Source organism: Patella vulgata, chromosome 2 (assembly GCF_932274485.2).
Source record: "Patella vulgata chromosome 2, xgPatVulg1.2, whole genome shotgun sequence".
Taxonomy (NCBI): domain Eukaryota; kingdom Metazoa; phylum Mollusca; class Gastropoda; family Patellidae; genus Patella; species Patella vulgata.
The window spans coordinates 65488586-65515402 of record NC_065880.2 but is presented as its reverse complement, the minus strand read 5'-3'; the positions used below and the strand labels follow the sequence as shown (position 1 = coordinate 65515402).

Genomic DNA, 26817 nt, shown 5'->3' with positions numbered 1-26817 from the left:
GTCCACAACCTTGGAATTACATACTTTTAGACTATTTGCGTACGAGGAGAGGCCATTTTGTCCGATTTTCACGAAATTCGAACTCCGCCATCATTAACGTTTTTAAAAATCAAAAAAAAAATTGTGACCTCTAGAGGGGCTACAAGCTAAAGACGCGACTTTTTGTACAATCATGGGCCATAATCCAGGAAGTTAAGATCCAATATGCGAGAATATCGAAAGGAACCGAGTTCATTGGGTTATAAACGTACCTTTTAAGTTTCATCAAAATCGGATAAAAATTGTAACCTCCATGTGCAGTGTCCACAAGCTAAAACGTGGTTTTACGTAAGTTCAGGGGCCATAATAGTCCATGAAGTTACGGTCCGATATATACCAATATCGACAGGAGCTGAATTCTTAGGGACATAAACCTATATTTCAAGTTTTGTTGAAAATGGATAAAAATTGTGACCTGTAGAGTGCCCATAAACAAATTGTTGACAGACGGGCGGACAATATACATCCACACGAGAATGTGGGCGTACAAAAATAGCGAGGTGTTCCTATTTTTATTATTTGCGGATTTGAATATTTTGTTGACATGTGATTTTTAATTGTTATATGTAATTGTCAGACATTTGTAGTGGTAGAGTATCCCTGACAAGAGTTATCTAATTTCCAGTCCACAGCTAGGCTAGATTAGTTGAAATCTGTACCACCTTAAACAGCTTTGAGTTGTTCAGTACCACTACAGGAATCATGAATGACCACTGCCATTCTGATGATACCAGATATACATGCATTGATAACATATAGGAAAAAATTGGTACACTTTTCAGCTAGGTTGGCCCCCTGGGCTCCTGGTCTACAACTCTTAACTCATTTGTTTTTCAATATTTTTGAATGAGATATGGTTTGTCGATAGAGCAACGTGTGAACTTACGGTGAAGACTAAATAGGCGATTTTCATGGAAATTGGGTCTGTTTTGCATAATTGTCGACTTTCATCTGCTCTAACTCTACTGTTTTTCAAAATTTTGAATTGAAATTTCTCATTTTTCATAGAAAAAAAATGTTTAAATAATCAGGATCGACATTCTAGATCGAGAATTTGCAAAAATCCATATTCACTGGGAGATATCAAACCACACCGATACTGAATATTTTGACAAAGCGGGTTGACGGGGAGCCGGAGTTGATATATTGACCCTTTGAATAACAATATTGGCGATTGGGTACCTGAAAATTTCCGCCGATGTATCCCAATCAAAATTAAAGTTTTTGTTAACTTTCGACACGAATTTTCATACTTATGCAAGTTGGTTGACAACGATTTTATTTATTATGTTGTTAAAACTGGTCAAGCTGCAAATAAATTGATTTTAATTTTTATCGCAAACCCTGCTCCAGTGGAGTTACATACATGCCAACTATTCCGATTTTGTCGGAATCATTCCGATTTTCTGAGTCTAATTCTGAATTCCGATTTTACTCTTTATAATTCCGTTTTTTAAAATTTATTGGAAGAAATTTATTATATTTCATGCCTGACCTTTTTGATTGATAAAATCCCTCTCGTTTTATTTTTACATTGACGACTGTCTCGGCATACTAGCTGTTTGTTGTGAATCTGATGGCGATACTGTTTGTCGTAGTATGAGTCGGTAAAACAACGAAAATAGTCAATAACATGTGTCATGTTTTCCTTATTATTATTAATATAAAATGGAATAAGCTATTATGTCTGGACTAATCAAGATCAAAATGTCATGTGGTTATTTCCGTCATTTGCCGTGTCTAATTTGCATAATTCGCAGTAAAACGACGGAAATAGCCGAAAACATGTCTCCAGTTTTCTCGATTATTATTAATATAAAATGGAATAAGCTAATATGTCTGGACTAATCGAGATTAGAATGTCATGTGGTTATTTCGTCATAGGCCATGCCTAATTTGCTTCGCGGATATTATTTGCTACGCGGAGCCATTCTCGCATACACACACTCGTACAGTACACGGCGGGTTTACCGTTAGTTGCCAGTTACGTTGTTGCTTCTTCCTTAGCCATATTTCCTTCTGACTTGATAAAAAATGTTTCCAAGCTGTTTTCCATGTGTGAAAAAAAACAAATTACAATTATAAATAAAACCCAGTATAAATAATTTACGACTTCGACTTCCGTGTTGGTTGTCAAGACAAACAAAATGGCTTCCAAAACAAATGTCAGACAAAAATACCAGGAAACTTACGGCAAAGAATTTCCAGGAACCATTACGTCCTCGCATAGAGGCGACGAATTCGCATTTTGTTTAGTCTTTCGTATATAAATAGGTAAAAAAAACTCAGATGCATGGACCTAAATCACCAGCTGTTTTTATCCAATAATACAAGGTACTGCTTTAAAAAGGTGCTAATTTCTCAAAATTTTCTTCGGCCCCTTAGGCCGGCCCCAAACCGCACGCCCTTCAAGCCTCCGGCGCCTCCAGCACTCACGGTGCTTCACACCGATCAAACTTGGAACTGCGGTCCTCGCTCTACCCTCAATACAAGGCATTCTGATTTTCAATCTCCTCAGTTTGGCATGTATGGAGTTATCGCGATCTGAAGATAGGGTACATTTCAGGTATGTCCAGGGCAGACACGTATCTTGTGTAGTCTCCTGACACCTATGGAAAATGAACTTGAACCGGGTGACCATATAATGTGATAGGGTAAGACCCCGACTATCACAAACAACCAAAACCTAGTTCGCCAGGGTCATGCAACAGCGGTAGTAGCGCAACAAAAATAGCTATAATTTGGCCTAAAAATGACAAAAATCAGCCGAAAAACGTAATCGGCCTGTATCTCGGAAATGGTTGATTTCTGAAATCGGCAATTTTGGCTGGGGAGTAGGCTCGATGGGTCGACCAAACCCTGTGAGTATAAACTTAATCGGCCGACCCCCACCTTCGAACATCTGCCTGATATTGCATGGTTTTCTCGTGGAATGGCTCTTCTTAACACCTTATCAACTGGGCCAGTTTCATGGTGTAGAGAACTGTGTTCAGCAGATTAATCATTTAGCATATAGCATGTGAACTGTGTTTATCATATTTGTGACCGCGTATATCAAAGTGAGTCGGAATACGTAAAATCTAATTTTGGACTAGAGACAAAATAAGTGAAAATATTGATTTTGATCGAAATTGAGATTTTCACAAAAATGAGTCTATAAATATACTATCTATCGATACAAAAGATCAAAATAGCAATAAAAGATTTTAGAACGTTTTGTAAGAGTACCGTATTCTTAAATCTGTCCTATTTGTTCAAATTCTCGGCGAAATTAGTTATTTTTCTTCCCTCGCTGCGGGACGACCGGTCATTCCTCTTGCATAATAATTAGCATTGTTGTAAAGCGGAGAATCTCTAGTTTACAAATATGATCAAATTAATGTCGATGAATTGATTTTGAACGGATACAATCGAGTTTTAAAACCCCTATAAAATATAAACCACATCCGCTTGTTGCTGTGCTGTCTACACAATTCGTTTGCTGATTGGCCCAGGCACCAAGTGAAAAGCATTATGGTTATATGGCTGACTCGAGCGGGCGATAAATATTTGGTTTTGGCAATAATGTTTTTGGGTACCTACAAGTGGCAGAAGAAAAATTAATTCTGATCGTATATAGATTGCCGTTGAGTGTTAATCCAAACCACGTGACTGATTATGTAAATTAATCGACATGCGGGTGGGTGTCATTCAGTAATACTAATCAGCTGTCATGGGTCAATGATAAAGCCGTCGACAACTCCTTATTTACTCCGAATAATTAATCCAAGCAGTGATTATCTGATATCTCATCTTTAAAAAAATAATTTATAGGCCTTAAATGGAAATAAAAAAAATGGCCAATAATTTTCTTTTCATAGATAATTTTCTTTTCATAGATAATTTTATTGATAGATAAATTCACTTTACTGTCGCTTCTTCATACGGCATGCAAAGTAAGGAATGCATCCTGGATATTATTCTTTAAAAGTCTTTTATCACCATGGGTCGAAAAAATGAGAACAACCAACGAGCCGAATTGTGGCGATTCTCGAGTCTGTGCCATTGTTTAATTACATCAAAGCCAGAATGCACGAAAGTGAACGTAAGTATTTCTTGACTATAAAAATTGACATTTCTATAGGGTCTCATATTTTGATACCGTTACGGTACCTGAAAATAATAATAGACCTATCATACACGCAAAATCTTATTTTAATTCACGTGTTAAATGAACACGCGTACAGCTGTGGCGGCTTCTTTGATGATTATCCAATCAACAATCTTAATCTCCTGACCACTAGCTGGCACTAGGGTGCTAATTAATTGATGAGATTAACTGTTAATCTCACCAACGTTATGATATACAAAACAGACTACTAATATATAGATTATTCTTCGGTATAATTAACACTATCATGTGAATATGCCGCATGTGTTATGGATGTTTCATCACGAAAGGAGTACATTTACTACGATTTTCGTCGTCAGCACCCTTGAAATTCTAAATAAAAAACAAAATATTAAACGACAAAATAGCAAATAAATGGCGGAAATCGTTGGATCAAATTTTTATTACGATTTTCGTCTTCAGCACCCCTGAAAACCCATGGAAAGATATATTCAACGACAAAACAGCAAATAAATGGCCTGGTTGCTGTGGGATTTTGTTTTGGAACATACCAAATCTTTGACTGGCTTTTTCTCAAAACTTACTTTTGTGAGTTGGGTAGCTTCGAATGGACAGAGCTCAGTCAATTTTTGCCCGTTTCAAACAAACTATACATCAAATTGAAGAATGAGTTGGAGAATGTGAAAATCACAATATCTCAATTTTTAAAATTTCCTCACTATAACTCAGTATGCCATGGGGGGGGGGGGCACATTTATCATGATGATGAGCTCTTTTCAGAGGATACTATATATGGAACCACTGTGATTTGTCAACAACACTGATCTGACAGATACTTAGTAGGCTTGTAAAATTAATTTTAGAATTATTGAAAATGTATATTTTATAGGAAAATATTTGTAAGTGAATGGAAAATGATTAAAGGAAATGTTTAAATGATAACTTGTACATTCTATGCTAAAATGTATAATAATGTGTAAAAAAGTGGATGTGAAATGGAATAAAGTATTGAATTCAACTGTCTTTCAGTGAATGATAACTTGTACATTCTATGCTAAAATGATAAAAATGTATGATAATGTGTAAAAAAGTTGATGTGAAATGGAATAAAGTATTGAATTGAACTGTCTTTCAGCGAACTGTTTTAATCCTCTGTGGTAGACCCTTAATTAATCCCCATTGTTGCATCGTTAATTGTTAATTAATCCCTTAACAAAGGAACTGGCATAGTGGGGGTAAATCCATGTTATCCATAAAACTCTCTGTTTAGTGTAAAAGTATGTAATACAAGGTTATGAAACTTGAAATACAGGTTTATATCCCGAAGATCTAGGTTTCTGTAGATATTCCACATATCAGACCATAACTTCCTGGATTATGGCCCCTGATTGTACAAAAAATTGCTTCTTTTTTGAGCTTGTTCTCTGTCCATCTCTTGCAAAATGTAGGCGTATCTTGCCTGGCAACCGCTTGTTATTCAATTTTAATAACCGTTTAAATATATCACCATTACACCTAAATGGCCACTCCTTCAAATAGTGTAAAAGTATGTAATACCATAGTTCAGGTCCTTTCAATAATTGTGCTTATGAAACTGTAACTTCCTGGATTATGGCCCCCGATTGTACAAAAAAATCACATTATTTTTTTTTATCTCAACCTCTGTCCATCTCGTGCAAAATGTGGCTGTATCTTGCATGGCTGTCGCTTGTTTATATTGAATATTGTAAAAAAATATATTATTTTCCAGGTAGCTCGTCAGAATAACCAAATAGAACGTGAAAGACTACAAAGAGAATCTGATCATAAATGTATTTTAGAGGAATTAGAGGAACAAATGCAAATAAAGGGAGACAAGTCAAGGGATACTAGTAATTTCCAGTCAAAAGTAGCTCAGTATGCCAAAATTCGGAATCATAGGGTACAATGCTTTGTAGATGGGCTAAATCGTAGAAGAGCTCAATACTTTGAAAAACTAACATGTAAAAATTAGAATCAAAGCTGTGAAAGTTAGGTTTTCATATTTTAATAATTGTTTAAAAAATTGTATATATTAAACTTTATAAGCTATTTATGTATATATGTATTAATATTGGGGAAATAAATTTTAATTATTTAAGCACTGGCAAGTTCATTTGGATGATGGCTATAAACCTTTTAGCGCTCAGACCTCCCAAAACTAGTACTCCTTGGGAGTCCCCTAAATAACCCTGGGCGTGGAGATCAAAAGTATATAGTCTTTTGAGCTATTTACACGACTCAAAGTGGTTTTGAGGTGGTTAATGGAGCCTTAATTTCAGGCTGTCCAGGGCAGGGGCGCAGATCGCCAAAACTTAGTGGTGGGGACAGTCCATGCGCGGGTGACTATTGGTAAAGAGGGGGGTTCAGGGGTGCTCCCCCGCAATATTTTTGAAACTAGACTCTCTAAAACGCACTCTGTGGGTATTTTCAGCATCATTTTCTGGCAAACAATTCTAATCCCTGAGGCAGCAAATGATACGAAATCTAATCTAAAGACAAATTTTCAAGCCACCATTCACGATTTATTCTCTCATGTACTCAAAATCTTTGTTTTATCACCGGCTTTGCCGCACATTTTGACTGTTTGTGTGGTCATGAAAGTCAAATCGGTTGGTTGATACGGCTGATCTGTAACAGGTAAGGGTAGTACAGGTAATTTCTTTCCTGTATCGGAACTTGTACAACAACCCAGAGATTCATCTGTCCGAGAATTTATATCATCCTCACATGAATTTTCACAGATATCGTCCAAAGATACGGAAACAGAACAATCCGAAGTAACTGTAGGCCAAGGGGCAAGGCCGCGCTGTCTTATTCTTGCTCTTCTTGAAAATATTGTATATCTTCCGGCTTTTGTTTTTATATGCCCACATTTTCATGTGGACGTATATTATCGTCGCCCCTGTCCGTCCGAACGTCCGTCCACAATTTGTTTGTGGACACTCTACAGGTCACAATTTTTACCCGATTTTGACGAAACTTGAATTTTAGGTTTATCTCAAAAAGATCTCGGCTGCTTTCGATATTGGCATGTATCGGATTGAAACTTCATGGATTATGGACCCTGTTTGTACGAAAAATCACGTTTTTAGCTTGTGGACCCTAAGTTTATAACCCAAAGATCTCTGTTCCTTTCGATATTTGCGCATATCGAATTGTAATTTCCTGAATTATGGCCCTTGATTGTAGGAGAAATCACTTTCTTCTTAGCTTGTTCTCTATCTATCTCTCGAAAATGTGGGTGTATCCTGCCTGGCAGCCGCTGGTTTCATTCTGGGACATCTCCACGAAGCAGTGTAGATAGGCGGGTCAAACGACGGCTAAATGATGTCGTACGTAGAACAAATTGCAACAAAAGGTTGTTTTTTTTCTATTGACTCACTATGATGTCATAAGTAAGGAAAAGAAAGTTTGCCAAAATCGGAGTCCAAATAAGGACAAGGGGCGTGGCCAAATCCAAGATGGCGGCTGTCGACCAAAAATTGCAAATATCTCTAAAACTATTGGATTTAGACACCATAAATGTATTGCGGACAGATAGGAAATCGGTACCAGCGAGTCCAAAAATGGCGACGTTATGTCTCTGTGACGTCACAACAGGATATCAGACGTCGCATTTCTTCCAAAATTAGTCCATTTATGCATGTTAACAGTAAAAACGAATGCTGATTCAGAGAAGAGGGTATGCCCATTATGGGTTGATAAACAAGAACAATATGTTACAATAATGTAGAAGGAAGCTAAAAGTATATAAATATGACTGCATTGTCGAAAGGTGATACTATTACAGTAGCCGTGGAAACACGGATTCATTTCAATTGTTGACAAAAACAGCCTACATCAACAAAAAGAAATGAAATGAAATGGGGTGATACATACGTCCTACTGTTCTGCTCCAACTGGGCTCCATCAGTGTGCTATGAGGGGAGTTTTGCCGTGCAGTGGCGCAAAAGCATTCTTATATTAAATTCCAACTGCAAAGGGTTCTTTTACTGGAGAAGTGCATTAAAGGTTGAATGGGCGGGGCTGACCAGTTTTGACATTTGGGCCACTCAGATGTAGGTTAATCCCCAGAATCATCTTAAGGATTTATATTCTTACACAGGTGTATTCGAGATGTGTTACAAAAAAAACAATGTTTGGCTGTAATGCTAACAGAATTACGTTTTGGGGGCCCCGTTCACGTGGACAGACAGGAAGTCAATACCACAGAGTTCAAAAAGATGAAAAACTGGTCTGCCCGACAGTTTACGTTTTGCCACTGGCTCAAGCTGAAAGTCTGTTGGGATGTATTTTTCCTGATGAGCAAGGGTAATGGTACTAGCCCGGTAGTCAAACACCAGGTTAAGCCTTGTGATGGAAATAAAGCAGGGCCCATACCACGTAATGGTAATGTTTAAAAAAAAAGCATTTGTTGGTATAAAGTAATAAAAAAAACCAACACACTGTTACTTGATCGTAAAGCAGAAGAAAACCGGTAACATTTCTGAATGTGGGTATCTAGTTCCATGGGGAATCAGATTCTGTCAGTTCACCGTTTTTATATACCCACATTGAAATGTGGTCGTATATTGTCGTCACCCTCGTCCGTCCATCCGGCGTCAACAATTGCTTGTGGACGCTCTAGAGGCTAAATTTAATATCCGATTGACTTTAAATTTATACACAGTGTTTAATGTCATGAGACGAAGAAGCCTATTTATTTTCAGCGATTTCTGATAAGTACTGCCAGAGTTATGGCCCTTGATCACTTTGAAAAATCTTGTGACGCTCTAGAGGCTAAATTTATCATCCGATTGACTTCAGATTGATACACAGAGTTTAAGGTCTTGAGACGAACAAGTATATTGATTTTCAATGAATATTTATGACTTGAACAACTAAATCCATGATGTTAAAAGTTTTCTATACTAAACATTAGCATGGGGCAGAACTTTATAAAAACCAAACAAATTCTAATGGTTTTCTGATAATTACTTAATTAGTTGTTACTCTTTATCAGATTTTAATGTATTATAAATGTTTAATTACAGAAAAAAGTAAAGATATGCGACAACTCTTGTTGACTCCCCGGACGATTTAGCTGCTGTGGGCGTATGTTTTGTTGGCTGGCAACCTATCTTTGGAAAATTGGTAAATTTAAAACTATAAATCACCTGCCCTGGAGCCCCGACTCGTTCTCGTTCCGTTTGATGCTATCGTCAGGGTATCTGGGCCTAGTCCGGGTCTGTAGAACGCTACAATGAATGAATGGTCGCTGTAGGTCGGCTGACTGGTATCTGATCATTAAGATCGAAACTGAAAGCGAAACTCTACTTTGGTCTTCGTTTTATTAGCTGCTAAAAATCTCGCAGTTTTTCGATATTTTTGCCAATTGCTGACCATTTTCCCACCAATGTGCTTTAGCAAAGTGACCTCCAGTTACCCCAGATATACGCCATGGCCCATGTGACGCTAGAGACTATGTGTCTTTCAAAACCTTTCGCCGAGTTGCTTGTCCCAGGGCCTGGATGTCGCTGTCGCGGACTATGAAATAAAGTCCACCTAATGTGTTTTGATGAATTATATATGTGCCGATTCAGAATCCGGATGATGCCAATACAAATTAGTATTACAATATGACGACTTTATTCAAAATATGGCCACATTTGTCGCGAAGTTTCGATGCTAGCAATGTGATAGCATAATACGTCAAATAGTGGGTTTTCGAGGTAGGCAAATTAACATCTGAACCGCAAAATGAGCCATGACCGAACAAAACACCAATATGTTACTCAAATTCGACAATATATCTATGTTCAGTAGACCATGGAAGAAATTAGTACATTTAGAAGTTCAGATATGAATTTGACGACCTCGAAAACCTCCAGTTTAACGTATTACACCATCACGTTACTATAACAAACATCAAAATGTTCCTCCGTCCTCATTATCCCAGCTGGAGAAGAACTGTAGGATGTTAAACCCCATTCCATTTCGAAATGTCCCGCCAATCGTGACCGCCAATGCGAATATAGTGGTCATATTGGAATACCTTTGGGTGGAACATATTTTATGTTAATACCTGAATTAGGGGACCACGAAAAACTATACAGGGGACTTTATGATTTTCTCTAAAAATGGGTCCTATTTTGAATTTGGCTTCCTAGCGGAATTTGCCGTCACTTTTGGGGGCGGGGGGATGCCCAAGCTCTTTGGATTCAGCGAGTCGTATTCTTATAAAAAGCAACTTTCGAACCGACGTCTGAGTTAAATAACCAGATAATGTATGGGGACAAATATTAGAACTGCTTCAAAATGTAGCCTAACATAACTGGTATAAAGACGATAGAATCAATTCTGAGAATGCAGCCGATTGAGAGCGATGATGTATTAGCCAAATAGATAAAAACAAGCAACATGAAGGAGCTCAGCGTCTCAATGTTTGACACCAATTTTGTGCTTATACTGTCGAAGTGCATTGAATGTTGCATGGACAGGGCCGACCGATTTCCACCTTTTTGGACTTTCTGGTATTGAGTTCCTATCTGTCCACATATAAAGTAATACTTTTGGGGCACCGCCAGGGGGTGCTGTTCACATTACCACGAAAGTTTAGTTTTGTAACACATCTCGGGTACATCTACAAAACCGGTGTCATAATATAATTCTTTCTGATGATTTTTGGGCCAAATGTCAAAATTGATCAGCCCCACCCATTCACCCTTTGATGCACTACTTTTTCAGTAAAAGACCTCTTGGCAGATGAAATTCGATATACGAGAAGGCTGTTGCGCCATTGCAGGGCAAATTTTCCCTCATAGCACACTAAGGAAGCCAAATCGGTGCAGAACAATAGGATGTATAACATCATTTCATTTCTTCAACAATTGAAATGAATCCGTGTTCCTGCAGCTACTCTAATACATTACTATCACCTACCGGCAATCCAGCAGTAGTTCTTTAAGCCCCCTTCTCCGTACTTGTAACATATTGTTCTTCTTTATCAACCCAACATAATAAGCATGTAGGCCTACTCTTTTCTGCATCAGCCTTCGTTTCTGCTGTTAAGATGCATAAATGGACGTCTGGTATGGCGTTGTGACGTCACAGCAACGTCATAGAGACATAACATCGCAATTTTTGGAATCGCTGATACCAATTTCCTATCTGTCCGCAATACATATGGTGTCTAAATCATATAGTTTTAGAGATATTTGCAATTTTTTATCGACGGCTGCCATCTTGGATTTGGCCACGCCCCCTGGCCTTCTTTGGACTTACTAAGGACATAATGAGTCAATAGAAATCAAAAACCCTTTTGTTGCAATTTGTTCTACGTCAAATGTTAGTTTGACCAGCCTAAGATCCTAATAATAATTTAAAGAATATTTTCTTTAGAAATTTATAAGTGTTCATACAGAGTCTTTAGGCTGGAAGCAATGTGGGCGGGTTCGTTTGTGAAACAAAAGGACCGACTATATAACCGAACGCCGGTGGCGTGAGGTGGGGGGGGGTCTCTTTTACAATTTTTTTAATTTATGTTACAAAATGGTCTCTAAATATGCATTCTCAGCGATTCTGAGGAGTTTTTACCAATAACAAAATACATTTAGTTCAGAGCAATTTTTTAATCGAAAAAAGAAAATTGAATAAAGTGTTTAATATATACTATTCAAAAAAAGTAGGGGATATTTGATTTTTAAGTGTTATTAAAGTCACCTAATGAAACTGACCAAGAAACAAATGACAAAATGAAATGAAGTTCACATTCATCGATTTATTCCAAATGATCGTTAGACTAAGTAAGGCACAGACTGACCATTATAAGGGTAAAATGATACCCGGGGTCAAACAGCAAAGTTACCACAGCATCACAACCAAGTCAGTAAAGGGTAAATCCTCCTCTGTTTGCCAAACAAGCATTGATCCGACGTGGCATACTCCTAATGAGACGTCTAAGGTCATTTTGGTCCAGATTGTCCCATTCCTGTTGCAACGCAGCAGCAAGTTCTTGGACATTGGCAGGACGTTGTTGACGTTGACGTAACCTCTGTCCAAGCATGTCCCAGACATGCTCGATGGGGGAGAGGTCGGGACTCAGTGCTGGCCAAGGTAATGTGGTGATGTTCTGTTGTTGGAGGTAACCTGTAACGATCCTGCCCCAGTGACATCTTGCGTTGTCATCCTGGAAGATGAAACGGCGGCCATGACGTCGTGCGAACGGCACAACATGGACTGCCAAGATGTTGTCCCGGTAGTACTGGCCTGTAACACGCCCTGCAACAACATGTAAAGCCGTTCTTCCAGCAACAGTGATGCCTCCCCACACCATAACAGAACCACCCCCAAATCGATCATGTCTGATGACGTTAACGTCTTGGAGGCGCTCGTTTCGACGACGCCACACCCTCCTACGTCTGTCCAAAAAATCAACAGTGAACCTTGACTCATCTGAAAACATCACATTGCTCCAGCGTCGATTATCCCAGTGTTGACGATCCCTACACCAACGACGTCTTGCCTGAATGTGATGATCTCTCAAACAAGGGATCACGCGAGGACGTCGGGCGCGAAGGTGACCCCTATGCAGTCGATTCCGAATCGTCTGGCCACTCACTCTCACACCAGTGTCTGTTTGAAGACGAGCGCTGTTCTGATTTGCTGTGATGACACGATTTCTCAAGGCCAAGGTACGGATAAATCGATCCTGGGCTTGAGTTGTCGCCCTTGGTCGACCTGAGCGTGGTCTGTCCTGTACAGATTGTGTATCACGGTATCTGGACCATAGCCTGCTTATGATAGACTGAGAAACATTCATCGTCCGCGCCACAACCGCCTGTCAATTTCTGGAATGTCAATAATAAAAGCCCTGGAATGATTTCAATTTAAAAAAATAAACAGTAAGCAAAACATCGGAAATAAGTGGTGGGGACACAGTATATCACTAAAAATATTGGTGGGGACGCGTCCCGGATCTGCGCCCATGGTCCAGGGCGATACCGATATGAATTATATCACTTTTCTCTTAATTTATTTTCCTGGGAACCACCATGGTAGGTCAATATTTACATTTACCAAGCTCTAAAGGGTTACGTTTTTAAATTAAAATCATAATTTGTCCAACATCAGTCATTGGTTTCTTATTTTCTAATCCTGACAATTATTTTTATCAACTACATGGCAGTTTTAGTCTGATTTTCACGAAATTCGAACTCAACCATCCTTAGGGATTAACGGTTATATATTCACATGTTTTTTTAAAGTGCACATAAGATGGGTCTGGAAACTTTGAGATACGTGTAGCCAGTGGTTACTATATCCACTTTACGGCAAGTTCACACCAATCTGATTGAAATTAATTCGGCTATCTTCATTCAAAGTCGCAAAAATAGACCTCCCGTAAAAACGACTTTGCCAATTATCGAAAACCCTCTTAAAAATGTCACAGTGACCGAATGCATATTCGGAATGTTTAGTCCTTAATTGCCTATATACAGCTGGCGTGTGTATTCATTAACACTTGAGTGACTCCTTAATCCCCTAATTAAATAAAACAATTGACTGCGGAATAAGTTGTTTTGTAATTTATTTTTATTTAAGATCCTATTTAGAATTTGTTTTATAATGTCCCGCCCTCTCTTCTCACGACAGCGATTTTAAAACTGTGTTTTAAAGTGACTTTTTGATAAGAGCTACTCTACCATCGTGTGCAGTCCAAACGATTCGAAATATATTTCCGTCAGAAGAGTATTGTGGTTCTAATTTCCCTGAGTAAAAGAGTATAGAAGTTTAAAAGATGTGTTCATGCAAAATGAATCATTAAAGTCAAACCGGACTGAAACGTGATTTTTTAATGACGATCCGTATCTCGATTTCCTGTAGTCATCGTACGGCGTCTTTCTTTCTGCATGTGGATTTGACTTCATTACTCTGAGATCGACCGTAAAAATTAAATACGAAAAAATATCTCAATATTATACGTTAGAATTAAGAGGTTGAGAACGGTCATCTAACCATCTTTGTGTATTGATAAAGTGTACTGTCGTATCTATCATCAATCAATCCATCCGACTATATAAAGTTGCAGACATGGGACCATAAATTAATTTACATCTCGATGTAGATAATGATTAGCGTTGCACACACATTTACAAGTAAAGATGTTGGATTAAGAATGCTGATTAGGCTATTATTAGCCCGCCAGATCAAAGACATCACTCTAGGTAGAACGTGTTAAAACTCCACGAACGAACGACACAAGTTACGGGGGAACTTTGCTGCAAACATTTCTCCACACCACAACTAATCGTTGAATCGTACATTTCTCATCAGTTGTTTATAATTATTTTTTACCCAATAATCAATTAGATTTGTTCACCGATGTTTTTGTAATAAAGTAGCCTCGTATTATTTGTTGATTGGCGTTTGGACAACATTTAGTGGACTTGATACGAAATCTGAATATAAATTATTCGATAGATAAACGTTTGTGATAAGATTAGGTTATTATCTAACATCGTTGAACTTCTTTATAAAAAAAAAGTATTTAACAATTACATTCACACTTTAATAGCTCACCAAACGGCATCAGGAACATCAGTCACGATGATCACGTGTATTTGATATTCATGTCAACGAATCCCATGCAATTGTCGCTCCAAAATTTAACGTCAGTTACTACGGCCGTATTCTGCATGACACCGTACACGGTAAAAAGATTCCCAACGTTGATTGGCTGAGAAATGTGGGCGATCTATTGTTATGCATAGTCATCACAGAGTAAAAATACAGTAAAAATACACAGAGTGGCGACTGCTTCATTTTGTCTGTAATGTCACTAAACATGTCGGCTAAAGAAGACGCCTTGCAGTTGAACAGATGAAAATACTATAATACTATAGATAATAATAACAGCTATGGTGGCTGATAGTGGCCATGTTAAATCTCGCCCTTTTCGTAACGCGACAACACGACATCACGACAGTATTGGCGCAATCATACGACACTTAACTCTGTCGTATCATCGTGTTATTTTTATCCTAACGTCGAGATGTCGACTTATTGGCATAGTCTCTTTCTACAAGTCACAAAAATACAGCTGTACTCATTACACTCATTACATCAGATTAGATACAATAAGACTCATCAGTTTGTTCTGTCGTAAGATCACGTGATTTTGTCGTAAGATCGTGTGATTTTGTCGTGTCGTCGTATCATCGACTTACAGTGGCGATAAGTCGATGATACGACGGCACGACAAAATCACACGATCTTACGATAAAATCGGGCGATCTTACGACAGAACTAACTGTCGTAAGATCGTCTGATTTTGTCGTATCATCGACCTTATTTTGTCGTGCTGTCGTATCATCGACTTATCGCCACGACAAGTCGATGATACGACGGTACGACAAAACACTAAACTGTCGTATCATCGACTTGTCGTCTCGGAAGTTTAAAACTGCACATGCGCTATAGTCTTTATCTACAAGACCCTTCTATAAATAAATAAACAAAACTGACACAGTTATATGGGACAACAATCACTGTTTTATTATACACAAGCACAACGTTTCGATAAGTATTCTCTTATCGTTATCATTGTGCTTGATAACGATAAGAGTATATTTATCGAAACGTTGTGCTTGTGTATAATAAAACAGTGATTGTTGTCCCATATAACTGTGTCAGTTTTGTTATGTTTCCAATTGCTAAATGCCACTAAAGGATTATATTACCTTCTATAAATATTCGCTAAAACACTTAGCACATGTGAAAACAATATAATTTCAAAATTAAAAGAGTTGAAGAAAATATATTTTTATAGGTCTGGGGTTTTGGGGGGGGGGGGGTGTTTTTTTTTACATTTGATCTGTCAACACTCTACCTACAGGCCGCGAATCTAGATGGAATTTGTTCAAATTTGGCACAATCATTACTTTCAAAGAAAGGGTTGCACTCTCGGAGGTAAATGCATGACCGAAGCACTACTGTCACATTGAAACCTGTTTTTTTTTTTAAATCTGTTTTCTTCGATCGACTGTTTCCCTTGTTTCAAGTTAAATGATGATCTATTGGAAAGAACGTATTGAGTAAATCTACGCTATCACTAATACGGATTCAATATGTAATATTTCTCATTACTACCTATGTTGTTTAATCAATGTTATACATGTTATTTTTCAGTCGTATCAAACATCATTGATATCATTTTATTGATTCTGAAATTATTTGTAAAACAAAGTAAGAGACGTGGGGAGGGGGGGGCGTATGAGGCTTTCATAGTGTGTAATCATCTAGGCCTCGATCCATTGTTTTTGGTGCTTGATATTTTGCGGGGGAGTCGCAGTGTCTAGGCAGGTAAGACGTTGGTTCGGTAACCCGAAAGCTGGGTGTTCGATCCCTTCATTGGACGAGAAAGTTCATCCAGATTTTCCGACGAGGTCTTGTCAGTTGTGCTGGACAGAGGGCCTGGCACGTAAAATATCCCTTGGTAGTTGGAATTCGATATAATGGTAGGCCATAGTGCACTGTCCTGGCAAAATTTCGCTCATAGTATGGCGTATGCCCGTCTTCAATATGACAGTAGTGGTTCGGTCATGTATTTACACCCGAGAGCATCATCCTTTCAGAGGATCGCGTGGCTACGTGGGCAAGACGCTGGCTAGCTAGCCTGGAGGTCGGGTGTTCGATCCCACACTGATCAGAAGTGAATATTCGCTAGGCCTCTGATAAGAATGACATCGATGCGACTTAATGAGTCCCCAATATTAACATTATTCCTCCGACAAATTTAATTCTAAAAAAAAATTTTTTATGTATTAGAAAAATAAATAAAGACATTTGAAGTATTTGTAGGTAAAAAATATTTCCTATGTAGCATAAATGGGTATTAAAATGAGTAAAAGGCATCATTCTACCCGAAGCAGTTACGTCTTATATAAACAATGCACGCGCCATTGGTCCAATGATTGACACCGCGTGACGTGATTGCATGTGTTGAAAACAGTCATCTTTTACAGAGATATTAGACGACTTTTTTCACAGATTGGTTCGATCCCTGCATTGGCCGACAAAATTCATCAAGATTTACCGGCGTGGTTCCCCCTTGTCAGTGATGCAGGACGGAGGGCCTGACAATGACAGCTGTCTAGTCGTTCGGATGGTACGAAACACCGAGGTCCCGTGTACACATTGGCGTGCACGTAAAAGATCCCTTGGCAGTTGGATTTCGATATAAGAGCGGGCCGTAGTGCCGCTTCCCGGGCAAAATTCCCTCATAGCACACTGTATGGCGTATGCCCGTCGTCTTTAGCCCAGCTTAGGAGAGAACAGTAGGACGTTAAACCCCATTTCATTTCATTTCATGCCATCCTGTCTTTGAAAGTAATGATTATGCCAAATTTGAACATCTAGTTCCACAGTCTGTAGTTATACCAGAGGGTTGACAGATAACACCTTAAAAAAAAACAGATCTATGAAAATATATTTTCTAAACCTTTTTTAATTTTGAAATTATATTGTTTTCACGTGTGATAAGTGTTTTAGCGAATAGTTGTAGAAAGGGTCTTGTAGATTAAGACTATAGCGCATGTGCAGTTTTAAACTTCCGAGACGACAAGTCGACAAGTCGATGATATGACAGTTTGGTTTTGTCGTATCATTGACTTGTCGACTTGTCGTCTCGGAAGTTTGAAACTGCACATGCGCTATAGTCTTAATCTACAAGACCCTTTCTGTAACTACATGTATTCGCTGAAACACTTAGCACACGCGAAAACAATATTATTTCAAAATTAAAAGAGTTTTAGAAATATATTTTTATAGGTCTGGTTTTTTCTTTGTTTTTTTTTACGTTTGATCTGTCAACACTCTACCTATAGGCCGCGAATGTAAACTGACTTTGTTCAAATTTGGCACAATCATTACTTTCAAAGAAAGCATGACACTCTCGAATGTAAATGCATGACCGAATCACTACTGTCATATTGAAATGTGTGTGTTTTTAAATCTTTTTCTTCGATCGCTGCTTTCCTTGTTTCATGTTAAATGATGATCCATTGGAAGGAACATATTGAGTAAATGTAGTTATCACTGATACGGATTCAATATGTAATAATATTTCTCATGTTTAATCAATTTTTGACATATTATTTTCCAGTTGTATCAAACATCATTGATACCATTTTAGTGATTCTGGAATTATTTGTAAAACTAAATAAGAGACGTGGGGGGGGGGGGGGGGGTATGAGGCTTTTAGGGTGTATTCATAGTTGAAGATATTACTGGGCCTATTTTTACTCATCTAGGCCCCAATCCCATCAGTGTTGTCAAACGGATGCAAGCCTATATGCGATAAGGTCAATAACGGCTGCGAATCGTTTTCTCCACCTCATAAAAAAACTCCTGCATCTATTTGGGTGACGTGGGGGGGGGGGGGGGTATGAGGCTTTTAGAGTGTGTTCATAGTTGAAGATATTACTGGGCCTATTTTTACTCATCTAGGCCTCAATCCCATTAGTGATGTCAAATGGGAGAGAGAGAGAGAGGGGGTTTAACGTCCACTCGACACAAATTAGGTCATTTCGGGACTAACATATGGTTTAATTTTATTTCAATAAATCGTTTGCGCGTAGGGGTCTTTAGCAGTGGGAGGAAACCGGAGGACCTGGAGAAAACCCACGAGATTTGACAGGCGACCCTACACCTTGTCACGTACAACCGGGGATTCAAAACCACGCCAGTTGACTCAATGACAGGCTGTGAATCATTTTCTCCACCTCATTCCAAAAAACTCCTGCAACTATTGGGGTGACGTGCTGCACTATGATAATGCTGTGATTTTAAAGAATGTGACCCGATTTGGGTTTTTTACAATCCCCTTCCCACCCTGTCTTCTGAAATCATTTTTAAACTATCGCTCCAGTCATCTATAAATATTGGTGGGTGTCGTACACATGGCAATGAATGCTTACTTGTTCGATACCTCCCGACACCACTTTTTCTTCAAGGAATTAACTTAGCTAACTCACTTTGGTCCTGCTATTGTAATTCTAGATTTTTTAAATATAATACCAAATATAATTCACTTGTGGACACAAAATGTTTCATTATTTTGAGAAAACAAATAATTAATCAACGTTTTCCTACTATCACTTTTATATTTATCAAATCTACTACTTAGGCCTATATATGATGTAATGAGTACAGCTGTATTTTTGTGACTTGTAGAAAGAGACTAGGACAATAAGTCGACATCTCGACGTTACGATAAAAATAACACGATGATACGACAGAATAAAGTGTCGTATGATTGCGTCAATACTGTCGTGATGTCGCGTTATGAAAAGGGCGAGATTTAACATGGCCACTATCAACCACCATAAACAGCAGTATATATCATCAAAAATTTTATTTTGTAAGAGTACACATTTGGTGAAAGGTGTTTTCATATTTGATTGATTAAAGGACCTAAGTCCGTAACTCAAAATCCTCCAAAATCTTCGACATCGAAAACACGAATTATTGGTCAATTTAAATCAAAATTGATGATGTAAACTTACCGGGAAAAGATGAGCTTCTGATATCCGATATTTAAGATAAAATAATTTTTTTAACATTGGTACACGAATCGTGTACCATAATGCGCTTCAGCCCCAGTTGTATTGAGATACTCGAGGGACGAGGCTAGACACATTGCACCAAATCAAATGGAGTTATGTAGACTAGAATAACTAGACGCTAGAAATTTGCACTCGATTGAGATTGCTGATTTACTTCGGCGAACATGACTGATTTGAAATTGGTTTAAAAACGGAAACCATTAAATGTAAATCAGTTTATATACATTCATATTACAGTATTATATGCGTTGCGACCCACTTTTGTGAATTTCTAGGTCCCAAATGTTAGCGATTTAGCTCCTTTAATTGGCATTATATTGCATATTATGGTATATTCCAATGTAGAGTACTGAGACCGAACACAATTTGGCGACCTATTCGGCTAGCGACCTATTCGACCGATCCAGCTGGCAACCTGTTCGTAGGCAACCTATTCATAATAAATTCAACAGTCGTCTAAACTCATCTATTTTTATCAACCAATCAAATCCAAAGTTACGTCTATCAAATGAAAGTAGAATATATTATTATTTATCCATTCCTTTAGCTCAGAATAGAGATGTATTTTCGCATTATCTTACAAAATTCTGGACATCCAACTAAATATATTCCGAAAGGTAAATAAATAAGTTTTCCAAATATTATTAGTAAAAGTTGGCACAGTCATATTAAAGGGATGCACTCTCATCCTAAACATGGTCAATTTTGAAAAAAAAATTAAAGGGAAAGACTGTTAATGTTAATACCCCGTGCCAAAATTCGGACCATCGTACAAAATTCTGATGATCCAACTAAATATATTCTAAAAGGTAATTGGATAAGCTTTCCAAATATTATTAGTAAAAGTTGGCACAATCATATTAAAGGGGCGCGCTCTCAACCTGAACATAGCCAATTTTTCAATATTCTAAATGTAAAGCTAGACCTTACTAATAATATTTGGAAAGCTTATTCAAATATCTTTCAGAATATATATAGCTGGATGCTCAGAATTTTGTACGATGGTCCGTATTTTGACTCGGAATACTACTGTTCTTTCACTTTAAAATATTGAAAAATTGGCGACGTTTAGGATGAGAGCGCACCCCTTTAATATGATTGTGCCATATTTTACTAAGTATATTTGAAAAGTTTATTCAATTACCTTTCAGAATATATATAGCTGGATGCTCAGAATTGTGTACGATGATCCGAATTGGGACTTCGAAAAAAATACCGGCCTATCTTTGCATTTAGAATATTGAAAAATTGACTATGTTCAGGTTGAGAACGCACCCCTTTAATATGATTGTGCCAACTTTTACTAATAATATTTGGAAAGCTTTTTCAATTACCTTTCAGAATATATATAGCTAGATGCTCAGAATTTTGTACGATGGTCCGAATTTTGACTCGGAATATTACCGTTCTTTCACTTTAAAATATTTAAAAATTGTCGACGTTTAGGATGAGAGCGCACCCCTTTAATATGATTGTGCCATATTTTACTAAGTATATTTGAAAAGCTTATTCAATTACCTTTCAGAATATATATAGCTAGATGCTCAGAATTTTGTACGATGGTCCGAATTTTGACTCGGAATATTACCGTTCTTTCACTTTAAAATATTGAAAAATTGGCGACGTTTAGGATGAGAGCGCACCCCTTTAATATGATTGTGCCATATTTTACTAAGTATATTTGAAAAGCTTATTCAATTACCTTTCAGAATATATATTGTGCCAAATTTTACTAATAATATTTAGAAAGCTTATTCAATTACTGTTCAGAATATATATAGCTAGATGCTCAGAATTTTGTACGATGATCCGAATTTGGACTTCGAATAAAATACAGGTCTATCTTTACATTTAGAATATTGAAAAATTGGCTTTATTGAGGTTGAGAGCGCGTCCCTTTAATATGATTGTGCCAACTTTTACTAATAATATTTGGAAAGCTTATTCAATTATCTTTCAGAATATATATAGCTGAATGCTCAGAATTTTATACGATGATCTGAATTTCGACTTCGAAAAAAATACCGGCCTATCTTTGCATTTAGAATATTGAAAAATTGGCTATATTCAGGTTGAGAGCGCGCCCCTTTAATATGATTGTGCCAACTTTTACTAATAATATTTGAAAGCTTATTCAAATATCTTTCAGAATATATATAGCTGGATGCTCAGAATTTTGTACGATGGTCCGTATTTTGACTCGGAATACTACTGTTCTTTCACTTTAAAATATTGAAAAATTGGCGAAGTTTAGGATGAGAGCGCACCCCTTTAATATGATTGTGCCAACTTTTACTAATATTATTTAGAAAGCTTATTCAATTATCTTTCAGAATATATATAGCTGGATGCTCAGAATTGTGTACGATGATCCGAATTGGGACTTCGAAAAAATACAGGTCTATCTTTACATTTAGAATATTGAAAAATTGGCTATGTTCAGGTTGAGAGCGCGCTCCTTTAATATGATTGTGCCAACTTTTACTAATATTATTTGGAAAGCTTATCCAATTACCTTTCAGAATACCTTTCCAATTACCTTTCAGAATATATATAGCTGGATGCTCAGAATTTTGTACGATGGTTCTAATTTTGACTCGGAATATTACCGTTCTTTCACTTTAAAAATATTGAAAAATAGGCGACGTTTAGGACGAGAGCGCACCCCATTAATATGATTGTGCCAACTTTTACTAATAATATTTAGAAAGCTTATTCAATTACCTCTCAGAATATATATAGCCCAATGCTCATAATTTTGTACGATGATCCGAATTTTGACTCGGAATATTACCGTTCTTTCACTTTAAAATATAGAAAAATGTTCAGGTTGAGAGCGCACCCCTTTAGTATGATTGTGCCAACTTTTACTAATAAGATTTGGAAAGCTTATTCAATTACCTTTTAGAATATATTTAGTTGGATCATCAGAATTTTGTACGATGGTCCGAATTTTGACACGGGGTATTAACATTAACAGTCTTTCCCTTTAATTTTTTTTTCAAAATTGGCCATGTTTAGGATGAGAGTGCATCCCTTTAATATGACTGTGCCAACTTTTACTAATAATATTTGGAAAGCTTATTTATTTACCTTTCGGAATATATTTAGTTGGACGTCCAGAATTTTGTAAGATAATGCAAAAATACATCTCTATTCTGAGCTAAAGGAATGGATAAATAATAATATATTCTACTTTCATTTGATAGACGTAACGTTGGATTTGATTGGTTGATAAAAATAGATGAGTTTGGGCGACTGTTGAATTTATTCAGAATAGGTTGCCAACTGGATCGGTCGAATAGGTCGCTAGCCGAATAGGTCGCCAAATTGTGTTCGGTAGTACTGGGTACTGTAGGCCTATAGAAAGTAGATCTATAGGTATACTTCTTTAGGCCATCTAACTTATGATAATATGACCTCTCGCTCTAACTTGTCTAAGCTAAATCAAATCAAGGTAATTTCGGGACTAACATGGTTCAGTTTTATTTCGATAATTCAATTGATGGGTCTTTTTTTTTTAGCAGTGACTGAGTGAGAGGAGACTGGAGCACCCGGAGAAAACCCACGAGGTTGGACAGGCAACCCTACACCTGTCGCGTACAAGCGGGGAATCGAAACCACGCCACTTGAATCCACGGCATGTCATAGTCTTAGGTCTAATAAACGTATTAATATCAGGTAATTTAAATTGTAGATCTTTTTTTAGTAGTTGCGCTTTTGCGGGACAAGAACTAGTTGCGCTTCGATGTAAACCAACTCATTCCTTGCATTCTTTATCGCATGCTATCTAGTATTTTCGTAATTTTAGAATTACATGTAGTTGTGATTTTTAAAGGATAAAATTTTAAATCGTAGGCTAAGCTTTACCCATTAAGTCTGTAGTTGCACATGTTCTTTTTACATTATTTTGTGTATCGAAAAATGTGATTCTATGTTAATGTAGGTCTACAATTACTTGTGGTAAACAATTTAAGTGTTAAGTATACCTTTCCAAATTTCATAACAAAAATATTATTTTGCTCAATTTTCAGTTGCAATAAGCTTTTAATACAGTAAGCCTAATACTGTTATGCTATTCAAAATCACATTTCCCCTTTTACTGGTAGGCCTTAATCCGACCAATAAAATATTTACTGAAGCACTGTCACTTATTTTAAACCATTCAGTAATTCAAAATAATTTTAATTTACTCTGTCATTATCTAGTAATAGTATGCTGTATGGTTAACTTCAGTTTTCATGGCAGATAAGTCCATAAGTACACAGTATAAACTAAATTTTCTATTTCTAAATAATCAGTTGACAAAAAAAATCACAAAAATAAAAGTATCTGAACACAGATCAGACCTAATGTCATGGATATCTAGAGCAAACTTCAGATTTATAATAATTTAATATATTCTTGTGTAGTTGTGTAAAATGGATAATTTCATGGTATAGGGGGCCTATAAAGTCCGTCAAAACATTACATGACACCCAGAGCAATATGCAAAGTATTCATTCTAAAGTTGTTTTTGGTTTATACTTGTTTGTAAAAAGAGAAACCAATCAACTCAAATAATGTTTATTGAAAAAATTTATAGGCCTATTTCAAATAGAATTTTAATATCGTTAATTATTATTTATTTTTTTTTTAAAAAAATGAAAGCCTACATTAATTAATAGAACAAAAATCATAAAAGCACACAGTGAGTCAACGTTGGGCCAAAGGTATTTTATCTTGGAAAACAACCAACGGCTCAAATCTGTTTATTGGAAAACATTATATGCCTATTTGAAATTCGATTTTAATATTTTTAAATTATTTTTTTATATTTTAATGAAAGCTTACTTTATTAACATAACATAAATACGAAAATCACACAGTAATAACCTCTAGAAGACAAAGGTAAACCATGTTGATGTTGAGTAAAATAGGCCTTATCCAAAAAAGGGCGGGGCACTTTGACATTTTCAAATGGTCCATTTTAAGGTGTATGGAAATTACATTTCAAATCTGGGAATTGAAACAACAAGTATTTGGTGGATTAGTTTTAAAGTTAATAAAAACTTTTTAAAATCGACAATAATTTACGGCCTTATAGACAAATTCATAAACTGTCACAAATGCCGTCTCTCACTTCATTCCGGGCTGTACCACGCTTTATCTATGCATGTTTTAAAAATATGAATCATGTTTTATAAATTTCCGAAAAACACATACAACTAACGTACGTATGATTGTATGTGATAATTCTCGGTAGTTTTGTTACCGAAAATACTATAAAACTACGAAATTAAAGAGATTTAGTTTATCGATATTATAGATATCGTAACGTCGTTGAGCGAACTGTCTGTGTGTGTTTATGACAGACAATTCCCAAGATGCATTGCGCGTCGCTGTGTTACTATGGGCCGTAATGTATGGAAGCCTATTGCGGCCATTTCAGAATCTCGTCTTCTCGCCGCGAGAAGACGAGAACACAAGGAAATAGGGCGAGAATACGAGGATCTCGCCCCGAGAACATGAGATTACTTTCACCTCGACTTCTCGTGTTCTCGTCCCTCGACTTCTCGCTCCCTCGTGTTCTCGCCTTTGAAAAACCTCGTGTTCTCGCACTCTCGCCCTCTCGTGTTCTCGCCTTTGAAAAACCTTGTGTTCTCGTTCCCTCGCCTTTGGGCTAATCTCGTCTTCTCGTGTTCTAGCTCCCTCACTTCGTCACAATCTCGACTTCTCGTGTTCTCGCCTCGGAAGTGCAGTTTATACGCATGTCCACTGACTACCGTATCGGCATTTATATTTGGAAATGTATGAAGGTCTAGAAAATTTAATAGTCCTAAACCATTTTAATCTCTTCTTGCACAGATAATATTGTATTCTGTAATCGATTTTAAAAGGCTTCGGTCGAATCTTTCTTTGCCCTCTAACTTCATCAACCTTCATCGGGTTTTTTGATGCGTGGTCTTGTCAGTGTTGTAGAATGTAGAGTCTGACAAGGGACAAGGCATAGTCGTTCGAATGGGATTTAAAAAAATGAGGTCCCGTGCCTGTAATCAAAATAAAGTTGGTTCTACAGTGGCCCAGTGAGTAGGACGTTTGCTCTCTAACTTCATCAAAGTTCGTCGTAATTTTCTGGCGATGTCCACCCTAGGACGGAGGGCCTGAGAAGGGACAACGTATAGCGTTAGGGAATACAAATAACCGAGATACCGTGTCCGGAATCTAAATGAAGCGTGAGCTACGATGACTCAGTGAGTAGGACGTTTGCTCTCTTACTTCATCAAAGTTCTCATTTTTCGGTCGTGGTTCCGGCTTGTCAGTGGTATAGTCGTTCGAATGGTATAAATAAAAAACGAGATTCCTTGTCCGAAATCGAATGAAGTGAGGGCTACGGTGGCTCAGTGAGTAGCACGTTTGCTCTCTAACTTCATCAAAGTTCATCGTGATTTTGCTGGGTATGTCCACCCTTGTCAGTGGCGTAGGACGAAGCGTCTGGCAAGAAACAATGAACCGAGCTCCCATGTCGTGAATCTAAATGAAGTAGGAGCTACGGTGGGTCAGTGAGTGGGACGTTTGCACTCTTACTTCACTTCAGTGGAGTAGGAGGAAAGCCCTGGCAAGGGACCGCGTACACTGTAAGCGTTTTCTGTAATTTTTACAATTTTATTGTTTCTGTAAAACGGCTACAGCGCAGTTCTGTTATCCTGATAACAGACACAAGTCTGTAAATATTTGAGAAGTCGAAATTTCTCCCGTAAATATGACATACGGGTGCTTAAATTAGAGTGACGTCATCGGTCTTCCTGGGTGCCATTACTGCGAATACCGTTAGTTAGAGGCAAAGAGGAATCCCACTGCTGGCTCTGCATCGAGCACAATAGTTGAACCATAGATGGTATAGTTCTATGGTTGAACACTACAGTCAATACCCAACATTGCAGTTTTAGGTAAGTAATGATTATATAGTAGGCACACATCTTTGTTTCATACAGATTGATTCTTGACATTCGTAAAAATGTACGGGGTAACTGATTTTTGACAAATGGACATACTGCTAGT

General features: G+C 37.4%; 1 protein-coding gene across 4 annotated transcripts in view; it reads left to right on the top strand.

The window, feature by feature from the left end:
- The window catches only part of LOC126811173 (dehydrodolichyl diphosphate synthase complex subunit DHDDS), a 94818-nt gene that overhangs the window by 62142 nt on the left and 5859 nt on the right, over positions 1–26817 (top strand). For 2 of the 4 annotated variants that reach the window (XM_050536715.1, XM_050536714.1), the window contains exon 2: positions 23301–23457. Coding sequence is in view for 1 of the 4 variants with exons in the window: in XM_050536717.2 (XP_050392674.1) it covers positions 5901–6143 (243 nt within the window). In the remaining 3 variants the exon portion in view is untranslated. Of the gene's footprint in view, positions 1–5900; positions 6270–23300; positions 23458–24454; positions 26706–26817 lie in introns of those variants that run through there. The other 2 variants (XM_050536717.2, XM_050536716.1) reach the window with 2 other exon arrangements.